At 36.8% G+C, this 18,369-nt stretch overlaps 1 protein-coding gene across 1 annotated transcript in view; it reads right to left on the minus strand.

Annotated features, from left to right (window-relative positions):
- The window catches only part of LMO7 (LIM domain 7), a 210,530-nt gene that overhangs the window by 83,811 nt on the left and 108,350 nt on the right, over positions 1-18,369 (minus strand). The window contains exon 5 of the mRNA XM_079138916.1: positions 11,262-11,368. Coding sequence (XP_078995042.1) covers positions 11,262-11,368 — 107 coding nt within the window. The remainder of the gene's footprint in view (positions 1-11,261; positions 11,369-18,369) is intronic.

The following is an 18,369-nucleotide window of genomic DNA, read 5'->3' on the forward strand; positions in this document are numbered from 1 at the left end:
GTCTTTTCTTGGACTTTGCTTTTCTGAGTCACTGTCTGATCCCCCACTTTTTTTTTTTTTTTTTTTTTTTTTTTTTTTCCTGCAACCAGAGAGGAGTTTCATTTCACTGGAATTAGACTAGGCTATTTATTGTTACACTTGATGCTCTATGCTTACCACCTGTTTCCAACCCTTCAATGGCTACATGGATATTAGGACTCTGAGCAATGTACTGTAAGAATGTTTCTTCTTTAAGCCAATAAAAGAGGTAATTTATCTTTCTGCTTATAATTTGGGCTTTATAATAGGGTTTCAAATCAGTAATCATTAAAGCTTGCAGAAAGTTTAATATACAATGACCTAAACAGTAACAAAATAATATCCCATGTTATATTTTCTCTTTCAAAGACCACTTATTCCCAGACAAAAAAGTCTGGAGAAGGAATCATAGCTTAGTTTACTTTTTAACAAAATTACGTAAAATGTAGCCTCAAAAAATAGTAAATAAAGAATTAGTCTCAGTAAAACATATTTGTCAGTTTCATTCCAAAAGACAGTTTCCATGCTGGTGCTAAAAAGGTCAAAGTGTGACTGTATGATCCTGAGCAATTTAGATTAGGAAGGGTTTACAATCTCCAGCTTTTAATAGGATGTGTCCATTATCAAAACAGGTACAACTAAACATTCATAAACATCTGCATGAAAGCCATAAAACCTATAAAGGTATTTATGTCCACCTATCAATAAAATTAAAATATTCTAGCCAGTGTTAAAGGATCACACTTTCACCATATCACAACTGTTCTAAAGCACATGTCTTCATTTAACATTCTTAAAATTAGATCATAAAATCAATGATCTTAGATTTGATGGTATATTGTGATAGTCCCTTAAAGTTATATAGCACACAAACTAGGGAAAAAAATCTTAAAATCATAATGCAAAGGTATTTTCCATTTATCAAATGAGGCAGTATCAGTAACACACACAAATCTGCTTTGGGTAAAGGTGGCCTAAAGTTAAAAAGTAACTCATGACAATGTTAGCAACACAGCACTAACAAAAATATCAGCAATTTTTTTCAAGCAGTTTAATTCTGTTTACACAACACACTGGAAGGAGCACAATCTTTGAAGACAAAGATAGCCCTTGAATTAAAACCCTAGGTTTATTACTTGTCCATGGCCAGCTAAGGAAGTCTGTCTTCTCTCTGCCTCATTTCACTTCAGGTATCTGAAGCCAAATGGAAACACCTGGTTGGGCAGTTACTAGTTTAGAAATAAGTTAGGTAAGACCCCTGACAGTGCTGCATAGCTCTTATCCAGTTGGATTAAACCTATTTGAGTAACGGTGATTGAATATTTGAGGTGCTCTGGACCCTTTAGTACGATAATTTCTTAATCTCCTTGCTACTCTTCACTCCAAATCCAACATTTCTTTAGAGCTGTCAACTAGAAACCAGTTCAAAGTCCCTTATGATCCAAAAGCAAAAATTAAAAAATGAGTTTCCAATTCTACACTGTTGGTTTTAAGATCAAAACAGAAGAGGAGTGGGTCTTGTTTTCCTTACCTACCCACAGGGTTCAGGACCTGTATGATGAGTATTACATATTCAATGGATGGTGGACAAAGCATAACGAAAAGCTCCGCAGGTAAGAACATTTAATGCCCACAGCCACACTTTATATAGCCACTCACCCATGTCCTGCCACTATCCCTGTCAGCCCAGCACAATTATGCTGCTTCTAAGTTCCCGGAAAACTGTGGCCTCTGGTCCAAAGAGCTCAAAGCTTAGGCTTCTGTCAGTGGATATCCACATCTGTAATAAAGAGATGTTCCCCCCTCATCTCTTTCTTGTAAATAGTATGGAAAGCAGAACAGAAAATATGGGAAAGAGGACATTAAGTTCTATTTCCCAATAATCCAGGACTTGGCATGCCTTGTTACCCATATTTAATGGTAACATTACTCCAAGCCCCTTTGGTGATGAAAGTTCATCACCAAAATTTACAAGGATGTAGAGACTCACCCTTTGCAGCCTCGGAAATTTTTGTGTGATTATTCTTGGGCATTTTATAAGTAAATACACACAATTATATACAAAACTGAGACTTTTTTTTCCTTCTCAGTATTAAGCCAAAAAAGGCCTAGCAACATGTCAGCCAAATTGTTTACCCAGATACACTGATTCCTTTGAAGATTATTTCCACATCTCAGTAAATTAAAAAAACACTGAAGAGCATTTAAAAAAAAAAAATCTGGCAGCCATCAATATTATTCTAATGTAATAAAATAGGGAAATGTAATAAGAATAGAGATACTTGATATTTATTTAGGGATTCCTCCCCTAAACTGCTCTAAGTACACAGAGCAAACCCTTGTTAAACTGACAGTACTTAAAGCGAACAGCTTAATTCGAAACAGGTGCTTATCTCAGCGCACTAAATCCCCACTTTTTCCTTTGTTTAAGCTTAAGAAAAATTGGCTTATCTGAACTATGTTGACTTAACGTATGTTTTTAAACCTTCTCCTTTTTGAATGAGAATACACTATTAAAATTACACCAACCATTTACATTTTAAAATGATGATGTGAGCTATTTAGATTTATATGGTAAGCAGACTATGTTCCCTTAAAATTAAAGGTTTTTCAGTGACATTGGGGCCATCCCATCTTCAATTTACAGAACTTATTTGTCAATGATTTCTAAAGCAGCAGTACTAAGCTCTTCAGAAGATAAGGTGATAACATATAACCCTGCTTCCCAATTTAGAAGAGATGTTCAGAAAGGCATATGTCTCTGGGAAATGACGGATGAATCCATCAGCAACTGTTCCTGCCCAGGACTGCGGCTCAGCGTGACAGAAATGATACCAGGGCAATGACCCCTAAAATGTAACTGTTCCATTAACCTAAGCTCTTAAAAACAAGCAATAGCCAATAAAAAACTTTAATGCCTATTCTATTTAACATTGTTAGATTCTACTTTTTAAAAGAAAAAAAATCAAGTTGTGTCAAAACACATCAACCTAAAAATATACTCCTAGTATCTTGACCTTTTCTCATTGTTTACAAGTAAAACCAGAACTAAATAATAGGCATGTCTTTTCATGTCAAATACAATGCCTCTTGCTATGTATAATTTCTAACACCTAGGGTAAAAACCACATGCTTCCATTAATATAATTAAGACATTTTATGCTGTTAGTATAGTTGCCTTTTGATGGACAAATATGAGATGCCCAAAAGGATCAGCTAAGTTGTTTTTGGTTTTTGGTTTGATTGTTTGTTTGTTTTTCTGGGTAAAAAAAATTTGGCTGTGGTGTGTATCTGAGGTCAGCAAAGGCAAGACCATAAATACCTATTTCAAAAAAGTGTTCTATACTTTTCAGATAAGTTCTATCCTCATCTATCTAAAGAATCACCTCTTTATGATGAAAAAAACTTTTCACATATGTAAAAGAGAAAACAGGGAACAATAAAAATATGCCAATCAACAAAGTGAAAGCTCTGAATGGAGATTAGTGTTGTAGACTACCTCATCTGAATTCATTAAAGTGCTTTTGTGGTGTGTTCTTTTTTTAAAACACAGCAATAAAACTTTTTAAAGACATGTTAAAATGCTTAAAATGTGTCAGAAAATACAGGCAAAAATTAAGTCTGGAAAAAGTTAATAAAATTGAATTGGTCCCACATATGCAGGACCAAGTGCAAATAAACGTAGCTGTGTGTGATCTGGCCTCCAGTTTTACTATTCTAACAACAACAATATGTAATAAGATAACTAAGCATAAATGTCAAAAGATAAACCATATCTGTCTTAATATCTGCCCCCAATAGAGAGAGAAGGCATTAAGACTGACATAGCCTATATTCTCAAAAATAAAGTCCTGGGGCTGGGGAGATAGCTCAGTTGGTAAAGTGCTTGCCTTTCAAATACAAGGCCCTGGGTTCAATCCCCAGCACCGCAAAAAACAAATAAATAAATAAAAATTAAAAAATAAAGTCCTGTAGCTTATAATTACAATTTAAGTAACCAGGGATGATTTTTTCCTCCCTAATTCCCTACAGGTACACATATCTTCACAGGATCAAAAAAAGGAAGGCCAAGTTATAAAAATGTTAACAATTACTCAAAACTGTTTACTGAGCACTAACTACAATGCCAGGCACATATACTTTACATACATGACTTCATTTAATCATCACAACATTCTTTCATTCTTTTTTGTTTTGTGTTTTTCAAATTTTTTAAATTGTAGATAGATATAATAACTTTACTTTGTTCATTTTTATATGGTGCTGAAGATCGAAATCCAGTGCCTCATACATGCCAGGCAAGTGCTTTACCACTGAGCCACAACTCCAGCCCTCATCACAACATTCTTATGAGGTAGGGGTATCAACCAAGAGGAATTGTTCAATGAGTTCCAAACAAACAGCCCTAATATCTGTCTTATTTACTGATCTACTTCCAGGCTTAGCACAGAGTTTGACACAGAGCAAGCAGTCAACAATTATTTAACATATTGAACTCATAGAGAAATCAATTCATCATGAAGAGGAAAGCAACATCTCTAAGGTCATGAATTCAGTTACCAAGAAAAAAAGGATGCAATTAAACTCACATCAGGGGATACCAAATCTCTGTTCTCATCCAAGATGTGTCTGTCCACCACACAAATTGCTACGCATCTATGGAATGTTCTCGTTCCATTTCAGGGGGAAGTGACTGAAACTCAGCCTGGGGTTAAGTAGAGTCATCTCTTCAAGCTTCTTTGTGTTCATGTTCTTCAAAATATTTTTAATTATGCCAGATTCAGAGCTTGTGTGACTAGGGTGAGAGGTGGACTTTAGTGTTTAATGCTAAACAAAGGTAAGAGGCACCACAGCAGCTAGACTGATATGGAAGCATAAGGCTTACAGAAAAATTGTTGGTAAAACATCTTATTAAAATACTACTAATGACTGTTTATAAGAAGTGTTCTATACTACAGTTTGTTGTTCTTCAAAAATTCTATTCCTCACCATGGAGCTTCTACAAAATATTCCAACTACTTATATTATCACATTTTTTCACCCAAAATTCTGAAGCATGCATTTTAGATTTATTTCAAAAGATAATAAACAGTTGGTAATCATGATAGAAAAACAGAAAATTTCTAGTATTTCATGTAAACATATGTGTGTAAATATACATCTTTCCAATGTCAGTTAAACCAATTAGTTTGTCATTTATACATCAACATAAGAATTTATTGAAACCTCCACTAACTACTTTGAAAGGCACATGGTGCAAAGTTCATATTTTATATTATTACTCACCACAGAGAGGAAACCAACCCTCTTCTTTTAAACTGTACAAGTTTCGTATTGTGTTGTAATACACCATTATCATTACTCTAGTACGATAAGTGAAAGGCAATTGAAACCAAAAGTTCAATGACTGCTTTGCCAGATCTACTTTGCATTTGAATGATAAGAACAAAAAGATGAAGACTTAGCACCATCAATTTCCCCATATCTTCAAAGCTTGATTTTAAAAGGTTCAGGAAGTCTTCAAAATTAAAATCCAATTTTCAAATAAACATTTACACCTATGGTGTCAAGTATCAAGGAGAAAAAGGAAATGATACATGCTCCCTACTCTCAAATAGTTTCAAGTCTCAGAAAAGTTACACATAGATGAGAAATGTGGTTTGAAATCCAGATGAAGCCACTGTGTCACCAATTAGAAGTTTTCTGATTAAAAGTTTAAACAATTGTACATTTCTATCTATTCTTCCTAGAGAATCCTGTGCATTTATCTTTACACATGTGTTCCAGTGGTAATTCATGCAGCTATCTCCCCAACTATCAAGTGAACCCCAGTGAGGGCAGTATTCCATTAATTACCTGTCACATAGAAGATGACAATGAGTGACTTCTCTAAAACCAAAATTTCCTTTCCCCAGATTGTCTTCTACTCTGTAGCTCCAGAAAGAGATTCAAGCATACACACCCCACCACCTCCATCCTTATACAAATGATCAGTTAAATCAGGCCGGAATACAAAATGAAACTCGAGAGGGGGAAAAAAAATGCTTAATACTTCTAGTTACTTAATACTTCTAGTTAAATATGTAACTCATATTTTCAAAAACAGCTCAAGGAACTACAGATATGATAGAGCATGGAATTTTAAAAGTTGGATTCATTCAGCACAAGCAGCCCTACAGACAAAATTTGAAAGAAAGAAGACTTCCACAAAACTGTCTCTTTGATTTAACCCTCTGAAGGGTCTTGATACAAAACAAATGCTATCTGATCAGGGGAAGTGATGAACTGTTACTGTCATCCTGTCATCTTCCCATGAACTGACTCATGTCAACTGCTAATCAGATCAGCCACCAAGTGAGACTCTTTGAAGCAATGAATATAGGTGAGGTAACTTCTAAAGATAAAGACCTGGCCAGACCCAGCATGAAGTCACACCCAGCAGGAGGCAGAATCAGGCCCCAAGGCTTTTTGGAGTTTGAAGGAGTGGAGAGCTCAGTAAGGAGAGTTGGCATCTAGAAACTTGTGTATCTGAAAAATAGATTAAGAACTTGAAACCAAGAAACAGATATAAATAAAATTTCAGTTCTGCTATAACTTATCCCAGGATCAGACCTGCCTCATATTCCACAAACTTTCTCTGCAGCTAAGACTCTTGGATGGCCAAATTTTGCAATTAAAAGAGCATTTACAAACCTGGCCACACATTTTTGCCACTAGCCTTAAACAGAAGCTCAGACATCTGGAAGAATTCATGCCCCACTCCAAGTAAATCCCTATTACCAAAGAATGGCTGAATGGGACAGAAATGTATATAGTACAATGAGCTTCGTTTTTGTTTTCCCTTCTCACAAGATAGTAGTAAGGGAATATTTGAAAATAATAACATGAATTGGCAGATGGAATTCACCATGTTCAAGTTGCAGAGCCAAGTGTAGATACCATGAAACTTCTTTTTTTTTTTTTTAATTAAGATGTTGAAAAGTTCATGTGGAAGACGCAGATTTGGGGAATCAAAAAAAATGTAAACACAGGTTAAATCAGAAAAGTGTAGAAATTAAAGAACTAAAAATAAGTGTATTTTTACTTACATGAATAAACCTTAATACACATACAACCATCAAGCTTAATCTGAGAAACTGTTGGAACAGGGTGCCATCTGGGAACCTGATTCCTAAGAAATGACTTACAGTACTGCCACAAAATCAAGCACCCTTTTGAAGCTTTGGAAACACTTCCATCCTTAAAATACCATTTTTAGTCTCCTTTTATTTTCATGATGGAAGATGTCAACACTAATTCTACTTCCAACCACTGTTCCTTTGGCAACTAGTATATGTAAAGACCGATTATTAATTTCTATACCCTCACTTTAATACATTTTAAAAATTTAGTCAAAATCAATGTTTATTAAAGTTACATTTTATACTTAAAACATTAATACCCTAAATAATGGTGAAGTAAGTCTCTACCAGAAAACAATTTATTTGCCTGACTGAAATGTTGTGTTCAAAAAACCTGCCATCCTGTAATTATATTATGAACAGAATGTATCTGAAGAAGTGCTAAAAAAGCTAGATTGAAATAGTAAGGGGGTGGAAAGAAAAAAACATGTTTACAATCTGTTCAAATTCTCAACTTAAAATTTTTGATATAAATCGGTTAGAGCAACAGTTTAAATACAGGATTTAGTTTCTAAGACAAGTTGCTAAACATATAAAAATAAAACTTTTAATGTTAAGCCTTAGCTTTCTACCAACTCTGAGTACTCCAATACTAGACCACTGGGTTACTCTACTGAGTTGCTTTCTCCTGTGAGCAATTGCTCTGTGCCTCTCTTAATGACCAGATGCCACCACAGAGATCATGAATGACACTTGCTATCAGAGGTCCCCAGTGTGCCGTGGCATATGCCTGTGGTCATTGCGCTTGCTCTCCTACAGACCTCTAACAGAAGTTGTGCACAGACAGCCCTGTGGAGGTCACACCACCTATTCTCTGTGGATTGTGTGTGTTAAATTCAGTGATAGATATTTAGTAAACAGCTATAACAATGTAAGCTGAATTTCATGGCCTCAGAACGGAATAGACCTCCATTTACTATTTGTGGAGACTAAATCATGAATTTACTATTGGGAAGAAAGAGAGTAAAGATGGATCCTAACCGTTAAATCAAAGATCTCAAAATTTAAAGTGGCAATTGACTCTTGAATAGATGAAATACCAAAATGAATGGAATCATTCAAACTACTACTTCCCGTAATGTAAAATAATTCAGTTAGAAAATCAGATCACATGTGAGTATATATAATTACAGGTGTATAATGTGTATTCTCATTTTGTTTCACTTGTGAAAAGTTAAACTCTACATCTCAGATTGCTGGAAAGTAGTTGTATTTAAGGGTCTGAATTACTGAAATTATCTGCTGCAATAATTCTTCAACTGCTTCTGTTCCTGCCACTCATTCTCAACACACAGAACTTTCCCAGGTTGCACACACCTACTCCATATTAATCCCCTCCACCCACTAACAAAAAGCACTTCAAGTTCACCAGCATAAAGAAGACTATCAATTCTCCATTCCTGTTTGCTCTCAGCATGGCATGGTTACATTGCCCTTGCAATGAGGCCAGTGACGGGTCTATGCACTTAGATGCAACCTGAGCAGCTGAGTAATGACAGAGCATTTAAAACAATCACAGAGTTTCCCCCATGTCAGTTCAATTGAATGTACAGATGAGCAAAATAACCTCAAAGTATTTACACACACTTCCACATGCTCAGATAAATCACAATGAGCCTTCACATTAAAATAGATAATAAATAACACGAAAATGGAGAAGTTACTATATAACTATAAGTAGTTGCATTTTAAGAATGTGTCAAAGTCTGTCACTATCAATATCCTTCATTTCTACATGGCTATTTTGCTGGCAGAGGAAATAAGTATGAAATTCTAAGCCAGTTTCTCAACTCCAGCATTATTATTACTTGGAGTAGGAAAATTCTTCATTGTGGAGACTGTCCTATGTACTCAAGGGTATTTAGCATCATCCCTGACCCAAGTGGATGCCTATGACATCCTTACCCAGCTATGACAACTAAAAGTGTCTCCAGACATTGCCAAGTATCCCCAGGGAGGCAAAACTGCCTCCAACTGAGAACCACTGACCTAACCAAGTCCTTTAATCTATAATAATAATAATAGGAGAATATTTGACCTATGGGAGCCTCCACATAAGAATAAAAACTAAAACTTAGCAATACATTACTATTCAGTAAGCAATTCTTTGCTTTAAACCTGCTTCCTTTAATAAAAACGCTATCTCGGGGCATAAGAGCTTAGCCAATATTTTTAAAGAAGTCATTTGCCAGCTCCCTTAGGTCTCAGCTAGGAGACTCCAGGGTTTCAGCTATGGCAGACCCAGAGCCAACCAGTCATCCCTTCGTCCAACAAGACAATGATCAGAGGAAAAGTTCTTACTCAAAGTCAAAGTTCTCTCTCAGGCATTGTTGCTGGAAAGACTGAGGCACACCTTGCTTTGATAGACTTGTGGTTTCCACTGAAACAAGTTGTTCTGCATACTTCTTACTACAGCTGTAACTACATGACCTCCTGGTTTCACTTTGTCAGTAATTTAATTTCACTGAAGGCTGAGCCCAGATACTGATTTTCCTTAAACATTTTAGACTCAATAAAACATGAAACAAGCACCTAGAAAGGTTGGTACATAGCATGCTTGAAATTAGGAGCCAACAAACATGTTTTACCTAGTCCTTAGCCGACTCAAATATAAGCTGCAGAGTTTCAAAACAATAGGATTTCAGAGGAAAGCACATTTATTCTTAATGGACATCAGCAACTTAAGCAAAAGAAGACTTTAAAGATCAAAAGTTTTTCTACCTATCAGATACGAAAGAATATGCTGATTAGCGAAAATAAAACAAATGCATTAAAAAAAATTTTCATGGACATCAAACAGCTCACATACTACAAAAGGAAACACTTCGGTAATGAAACTTAGGATCTCTACTATCTTTCAGTTAATCAGAATTGCAGACAAACCCCTCCCTGCCATGCACATAGCATTGCTGTAGAATCAGGAAAACATTCGAGAGATACAGAAGCAGATAGGTTTGAAACTGTTCATTTAAAAATATGGATTGTTAGACTTTAAAAACTAATGTTACCTCAGATTTTAGGTTGTACTATTAGAAGATACTGTATATTTTCAAAAATATTTTTGTAGTTATTTTCCTTCATTTAAAAAATTGGCCATATTTAAGATTTTTATAGTCAGTTTTTAATAAATGCTGAAGTCACTATCCAGAGATTACTAACCACATAAACTAAATCTTTGAGTCAGTAGAAACTGATTTTTTTACTTTCATTATCTCTACAGATAGAACTAAGTATTTCCTCACTTGGAAAAATGTTAGTTAGGTTTAAAAGCCCTAGTATGGAGGTAGTTATCATTACAAAATTAAATAATTTTCCTGTCACATTTATCTGGCAACGGGACTTTATTACTGATTTCCTGGAAGCAAATTAGATTTATAGAAAAACAATCTCAGAAGAGTTTAAAACTAGAGTTCCTGAAACCATACACTTACACATGAACACCATTTTCCACCTAAAATTCAAGAGTATTCCTGCATACATGCTTTCAACGCTTACTTTGGCTTTATGGTCCAAACTATTAAAAGAGTGAGAAACAGTTCATTTTTTTAAAAAGCAACCACACCTGACAAGGTCACAGGCATTACATGTTGGTCCCAGGCACTTCTGCCTTCCAAATACTAACAAGGTTTCTTTCACCACTGTCCAACTCTAATTTTTATGTTACCACAAAATTTTTATGTATTATAATTCAGAATATATGAAAAACTACCTTAAGATAATTATTTTTACTCTGTAAACTATAGCGTGATATCTGAATACACTTGATAAGCATAAAGAATATGCTCACCATGAGCAACCAAACACTACCACATTGGACAAGCATTAAAATATGAACTACCGCTTTGGTCAGTACCGAGATTTACAGTAAGACCATGACATGTTATCAATTACAGACAATTTCACATTCACAGTCCCTGAGCCATTTTTTAAATAATCTATTCTGGAATGAGAACAGGAAGACAGAGAATAAATTTTCAGTAATCACAAGCTCTCAGCAATTATTTTCACTTAAGCTGAAAGCCCTAAGTTTAAAAATATATATAATAAACCAATGAAACTTACTTGACAGTGACTCGATTAGATAAATCCTGTAGATCCCCAGGATGGAAAAGCTGGGCTTCTTTCAACCCAATCTGTTCACAAGCTTTCAAAAATACGTTTATATTATCCTGTGAAAAGAATTGGAAAGTGAATGCTTAGCCGGGCTCGTTCTCAAAGGTTACAAATTTTTATGATATAACTTCACAGCTTCAAAGTCCAATTACAGTCAGCAAAAGAGGCGGCAGCAAGACCCATGCAAATGTATATCAGAAAAAAAAAAAAAGAATACATGGGCACAAGTAGCCTTTCAGTCTTCCAGAGCATAAAAGGCAGTGCTATCTTATGCCCAAGCATACACTGCTTCTGTGATCTTTGTGACTGGCACGTTAAACATTACCTGTTATAGGACAAGTGCCTAGCCACTGAGCAGTAATCTACACTTTGATGTCAGCTCTGCTCTGCAAACAAACGCCCTCTTCCCAGCTTCGCACGACAAGCCTCACCTCTCCTCTTTAAAAATAACTCCAGCTACTGACATTCACCCACCCAGAAACTGTTGGCAAGGAAGAAATAAGAGGAGGAACATTCTGTTTCTATGATTACAAATTACAGAACGACTGTGGAATACCACACCTGGAATCTGGGTTTGGTTGCCGAGCCAGCTCTTGACGGACAGGGAAACCATGCTATAGGACCAAGGAGAAGCTGGGTGCTCATTGGCTAAATCACACAGTTGAGGAGTGGCACATTACTCACTCCCTGCACCTGTCTAAAGAGCTGCCTTCAAAAAAAAAAAAAAGAAAAGAAAAGAAAAAAGAAAGAAAGAAAGAAAAGAAAATCTATCCAAGGCTGCCCTCATATTTAATTTCAAAACCCAAACCCTCCACTCACAAACTAATGCTTTTCATTAACATAAACTGCTATACAAACATGGACTACTATGTATCCTATTTTACAGTGGGCTGCATTTCAACCACACACATTTGGTTACCAAAATTAGCCTGGGCTTCATCTCTACTATTCTTAACAAAGAAAAGACTTTATGGGGCTCATGTGAGATGAACCTGTGTGGGCCCTTGGCCTTTGCTTTGTAGGGGATCTCAGGTAAGGGAATGGCCTCCCCACCAGCCAACACTCACCGCTGGTCCACTTCAGCATGTGGGCAACACCTCCACTATGCTGTCTGCCTCCCTGAAACCTCACCTCCCTCCCCCGGAGTTGAGGTTCAGGGACCAGAAGACAACTGCCACTTGCAGAATACAGTTACTCATTCCCACAGGAAGGAAAATAGGAGTGGTGTAGCAAAGGGAGAGGGAATGATTAGAAAAAGGAAGGGGAGATAAGAGGCAAATTGAGCAGCTAGGTTCCAGGAGAGTGAGGAGAGTTAGGGAAAGTGCAGGAGAAGGTGTGACAAGAGAAAAGCAATACTGATTGCTAGGGAAGTAAGGGGCATTATTACAAAATCACTATTCATAGAGGTGGTAGATTATTCTAGTATGTTCTCAGTAAAAGGCACTGTAGACTACCAAGTTAGAATGTGAAATCCATGGATCATTTTAAACAAGATGACCCCAAAGATTAAAGAAATTTCTAAGTCAAAAGTTGAGTAACTCGGCTGGGCCCAGTGGTGCATACCTGTAATCCCAGCAGCCCAGGTGGCAGAGGCAGAAGGATCTCAAGTTCAAAGCCAGTCTCACCAACAGTAAGACTCTAAGCAACTCAGTGAGACCCTGTCTCTAAATAAAGTACAAAATAGGGCTGGGGATGTGGCTTAGTGGTTGAGTGCCCCTGAGGTCAATCCCTGGTACCCACTCGCCAGCAAAAAAAAAAAAAAAAAAAAAAAAAAGTTGAGTAACTCAATGAGAGGCACTGAATGTGACTTTAACTTGACTTTTGTAGAAAAAAAGAGAAATAATTTATTGGCAAAATTCCATGAGGAACATAACAATTTTACTGTTAAGCACATAATTTCTAGAAACTATACTACCTGTAATTACCAAATGATACACATTTATGGTCTAAAACTAGCCACTGAGGAGCAGAGGAGAACAAATGGTTTAGTTCACCAATACACCAAATTCTACAGGAAGCAATTGCATATGAAAACAGGAAAACTAAACTGATAGAAGTCCTCCCACCAACTTAAGTTAGCTCTGAATGTTTAAGGTATTATAAAGCACTGGGCTGGTATTATAAAGTACTCAATGGCAGAGTACCTGTCTAGCCTATGAAAGGCCTGGATTCAATCTCTAGCACTGCAAAAGGAAACTTAATGTTTTAACATATTATAATACTTTAAACTTAAAGTAAACTTATGGAACTTCAAGTCAAAACAATGCTTCACATATTTTATAAAAGTATTACAACATTCATCTTGTTGACAATATGTACAGGTTGACAAGGACAAAGCCACACATTCCTCAAAACCCACCTAAGTATTTAAAGAGAAGCCACTTAAAATCTAAAGTGACTATACTTAGAGACAATATTCAAGAAAAACTACAATTAACAATTAATACATAAATACTTCATAACCCAACTTACATAAGATACTTCATGTCAAAAGCCAACATGTCTACTCCCTACACTTTCAGTACTAACAGTGGCTTCTTCTTAAATGTCAGTCTTATGTAAAGCCTTTGTCTGAACCAAAAAGCAGAATATCTTTTAAATGTCTGAATGAGACTCAATCTTCAAGCAGAAAAATCTGGTAAATAAAGTCACACAAGGCCTATGCAGCAAGAACAGCTTGGACTAAGATCAGAACTGTAACCTACATAATGCTTACTAGACTTTAGCCCACTGTTGATTTTTTTTTCTTTTTTTTTTTTTTTTTTTTTAACTATTTCAAAGGACCCAGGCAAAGAGTTCCCTCAGTGGATATACAAAACTATAAATTTTCATGTCTGTTGAAACTTCAGGAAGCCATATTCAGCCATATCCAGGAAAGTAGTCCTCATTTGTTGGAATCATTTTCATTTGAACTTATGAAAAATGAGAGTAAAAATAGATGACAAATGGATACAAATCTTATTTAATTGAACTGGTAGCCAGAACTCCAAGTTAGTTCACCACCCACCAACTGCATGGCTTTGGAAATCTTACTTTATCTTTCTGGCCTCATTTTCCCTATCTGTGTAACAAGTAGAGTGTAGATCTGTAACCCATTACAAGGGCAAACACTCCTCTCTGCAAGGGAAGGGAAGCCCAACCTTCTCTATCCCATCTTGTCACATAAATACTTCATAACCCAACTTACATAAGATACTTCATGTCAAAAGCCAACATGTCTACTCCCTACACTTTCAGTACTAACAGTGGCTTCTTAAAAGACATATAAACAAGATTTTCATATTTTCTCCAAACTCCACCTGACCTGTCATTATCAATCACCTCCCCTGATTAATTATCAAGAACTGAATGCTAACTAACAACTATGATAAGGAAATCAAAATAAATCTACAAAGACTCTTGGGTTTGTATTGGTTCTGCAGAGTACATCTATTAATTATCTATTGCTGCATAACAAATTTTTCCAAACCTTAGCCTCCTAAGACAATGGACATTTATGATTTCACATGGTTTCAGAGTATTGGAAATTTGGAACAGGTCATAACTGGATCGTTCTGACTTGGGGGATCCCTCATCAAGTTGTAGTTAAGATGTCATCTAAAGGCTATGTTGGGACTTGGAGTTGTTTGCAAGGTGGTTCACTCATTTAGGTGGAAAATCAGGGCTGTTTAGTGATAGGAAACCTCGGTTCTTTACCGAATGGACATCTCCATCTGACTGCCTGATAGACGCAGTGATGCAAGACAGCAAGATGAAAGTGCAATGTCTTATGCCTTACCATTTGAAGACACATTCCATCATGTGCTTAATATTCTCTTGGTTACAAAGGTCAGCCCTATGCAATGCAGAAATTATAAAAGAACATGAATACCAGGTGAGAATCACTAGGGGCATACTCAAGGATTGGCTTCCACATTTCACTCTCTGGAACCCAGTAATCCATGTCTTTCCCAGATACAAAATTCAATACTGTCCCCTAGGTCCCCCAAAATTCTCATCTCTTTACAAGATGAGATCAAAATCCAGAATCTTATCATCTAAGTCCAATTCAGTGTGCAGCAGGAGTCTCCTGAGGTGTAATTCCTTAAGTATAACCCTGAGTACAGCTTCTCTCAACCTGATTATCAGTAAATAAAAAAGAAATTACTTACCCTTTCCTATTCCCAGTATACAATAGTGAGACGGGTAGATATATAGTCCATTTCAAAGTATGGAGAAATAAAAGACACACTGGAGCCACTGATCCATTGAGAATTCTCAAATTCCATAAGGCACAGGCTGGAAGTTCCTTTATTAGGACACAGTCCAGGGTCTTGCAGAGTTTCTGGGTTTGGGCCCCACCCTCAAGATTCTTCATTCTATGGTAAAAATCATCTTCCCTTTTCCTTGAAAAGTAGCTTGTGTTTGCAGCTGTATAGATTTCTCAGTCTACTTCTTATCTTTCCCCATAGAGAAAATAATTCCCCATAGAGGTTTGGGGAATTAAAGAACTTTTGATTTTATAATCCTATCTCTTTCAGTCTAAGTTGGCAGTGTTTCTGCAAATACAAATCTCTTAAAGATGCTATAGATCTTCTGTGAATCTCACTGGACTTCACTGCATTAGACAAAAACCATGCCCATGAATCTCCAGAGAAGTCCTTCTCTACATGGGTCTTCTGAGAAGATAAAGGGACATACCCTGAAGTTTCTAGAAGCCTTCTACTGGATTGGACAGATTTCCCAGGCACCACCTTGGATCTTTCTAGGAAGTTACTTGGATCTTTCTAGGATTTTACAACCACACCCTCAATTTCATCTTTAGAACTTGTTTTCCTGCCAATGCTCTGAATTTGATCTATGCCTGAAAACTCTTAATTCGAGCAACATTTACTGACTAAAGAGCCTGTTTTTAACACCAGCAATTCCTGTGTTCCTCATGTATATCAGTCTATCCTATGTCCTCTAAGAAGACTGAACCAGTTAGACCTATTTCTGCAAGCTTCCTGAGTATACAGAGTCAAGGACTATAGTAAGTATTATCTAGACGTTTTCCCCATCAATCAACCAAATACACTTCTTATGATTATTTTGGCCTGCAATTCCCAGAAAGAACCTGTGTCTACTTTAAACAACAACAACAAAAAAAATTCAATAAAGAGATTGTTAATCCCTCTGAACCTGAGCACACAATGATGCAGATCAATTTAACCTGCGGCCAAGAGACCTGGTGATCCCGATTTCTTTCCTATTTGTGATGCATCACCCCAGTCACTGCCTCTTCCCCTGAAACTGACAGTGCTAAAAATCTCAGCGGTTATGTGTCAGCAATCAAGAGGTTGGAAATACCCTTTGAAGCAAAGAAATTCAACTGAGTCAATATCTTAAAATAATGGTTTTCAGACACTGAACCCCAACTAGCCACATCAAAACACAAGATGGGACCATGCAGTCATCTCTCAGGTAAGGCTGATGATACACAACTGTAGCCCTAGCACTTGCTACTGAAAGCCAAGTCCACAGATCAGAAGCACTGGCCTCACCTGGGAGCTTGTTGGAAACACACAATCTGAAGCTCCATCCCAGACCTACTGCATCACAGCAGGCACAGGAAGGAGATCCCCCCATGACACAAGGCTTCAGAGACAACACTGTTTTTGGCAAACAAAGTGAATAAATATTATCAAATAGGACTTATAGCCATGTGTTAGTTAGGTTTTTGTTGCTGTGATCAAGATAGCTGACAAAAAGAACTTAGAGGAGGAAAAGTATATTTTGGCTCATGGTTACAGAGGTTCAGTCCATCGTAAGCCAATTAGATTGCTCTGAGCCTGAAATGAGACAGAACATCATGATGGAAGAGTGTGGTGAAGGAAAGCTGCTCAGCTCATGGCAGTGGGAAGTTGTAGGGTGGGAGCACAGGGCAAGATGCACCCTTCCAAGGCACATTTCCAGTGACTCACCTCCTCTAGCCACACCACACCCCACAGTTATCACCCAGTCAGTTCATTCAAATTAGGCTGAACTGAGTAGGTTACAGCTCTCATAACCCAATCACTTCATCTCTGACTATCTCTTCATTAACACAGGAGCTTCAGGGGGACATCTGATATCCAAACCATAACAAGCAGTGTTTCTCTTTACTCTGAACATGAGTCACCTAGGGATTATGGAGTTTGCTAGTAGACAAATCATCAAAAGTACTTGAACTCCATTCACATAATATTAAGGGATCAATCGGAGTTATTTTAAAGCAACTCTAAGTAGAAAAGTAACTAAAATATATTCCAGCTTGCATTATAATTATACAGTTCCCACTAAGAAAGCAGTTGAGTCACAATCTGATCAGTTGGCACTGGTTTTTTAATTTATTTTTTTTTGGCAAAGTCATCCTCTGTCTTATGGAGTTAATAATAAATTCAATCTGTCAAGTTATACCTACATTCTATGACTGTAACATATAGGTAAACATTCATCAGAAATCCAACTTTAAGAGTTAATTGTGAGAGAAATAAGCAACTTCTCTGAGCCTTTTTTTAAAAAGCTTTCCTTGGTTATCTATTTCTCCACAAAGAAAAAGGTCTGGTCATTGCTGATAGCAAGGGAGTCAAGGACAGGAGAGTGGTAAAGTTCTGTAACTGATGAAAATAGGACGAGGGGCCAATTATGAAAGCAAAAAGGAACTGCCAAGAGACACTGAGGGCCCAGGAGATTATGCATGGTAACGATGCCAGCAGGGTGGTGACTGATTTTTTGCCAGTGCTGCTGGCAGAGCAGGAGAAAATACCACCACACCAAGCAAGGCAGAGCTGAGAGCTGGCAAGTCGGGGCAGCAGAAAACCTAAAAAAAAGGGCCAACTGACTGGTAAAGGTTAGTTATTGAAATGTTTAATTAACTTGGGTTACAATTAACTAACTATACAGGGGCAATAACAGGCTTTGTCAAACTGCAACATGAACTAAGTGATAGTATTTCAGTTTATTCAATTTAAACCTCACATTGAAAGTGAAGAAATTCAAAAATGCACCTACTCTTTTAAAAAGTGCTGAAATAGATGCTTAAAAACTCTGTCCTCAA

Source organism: Sciurus vulgaris, assembly GCF_902686455.1.
Source record: "Sciurus vulgaris genome assembly, chromosome: 4".
Classification (NCBI taxonomy): Eukaryota; Metazoa; Chordata; class Mammalia; order Rodentia; family Sciuridae; genus Sciurus; species Sciurus vulgaris.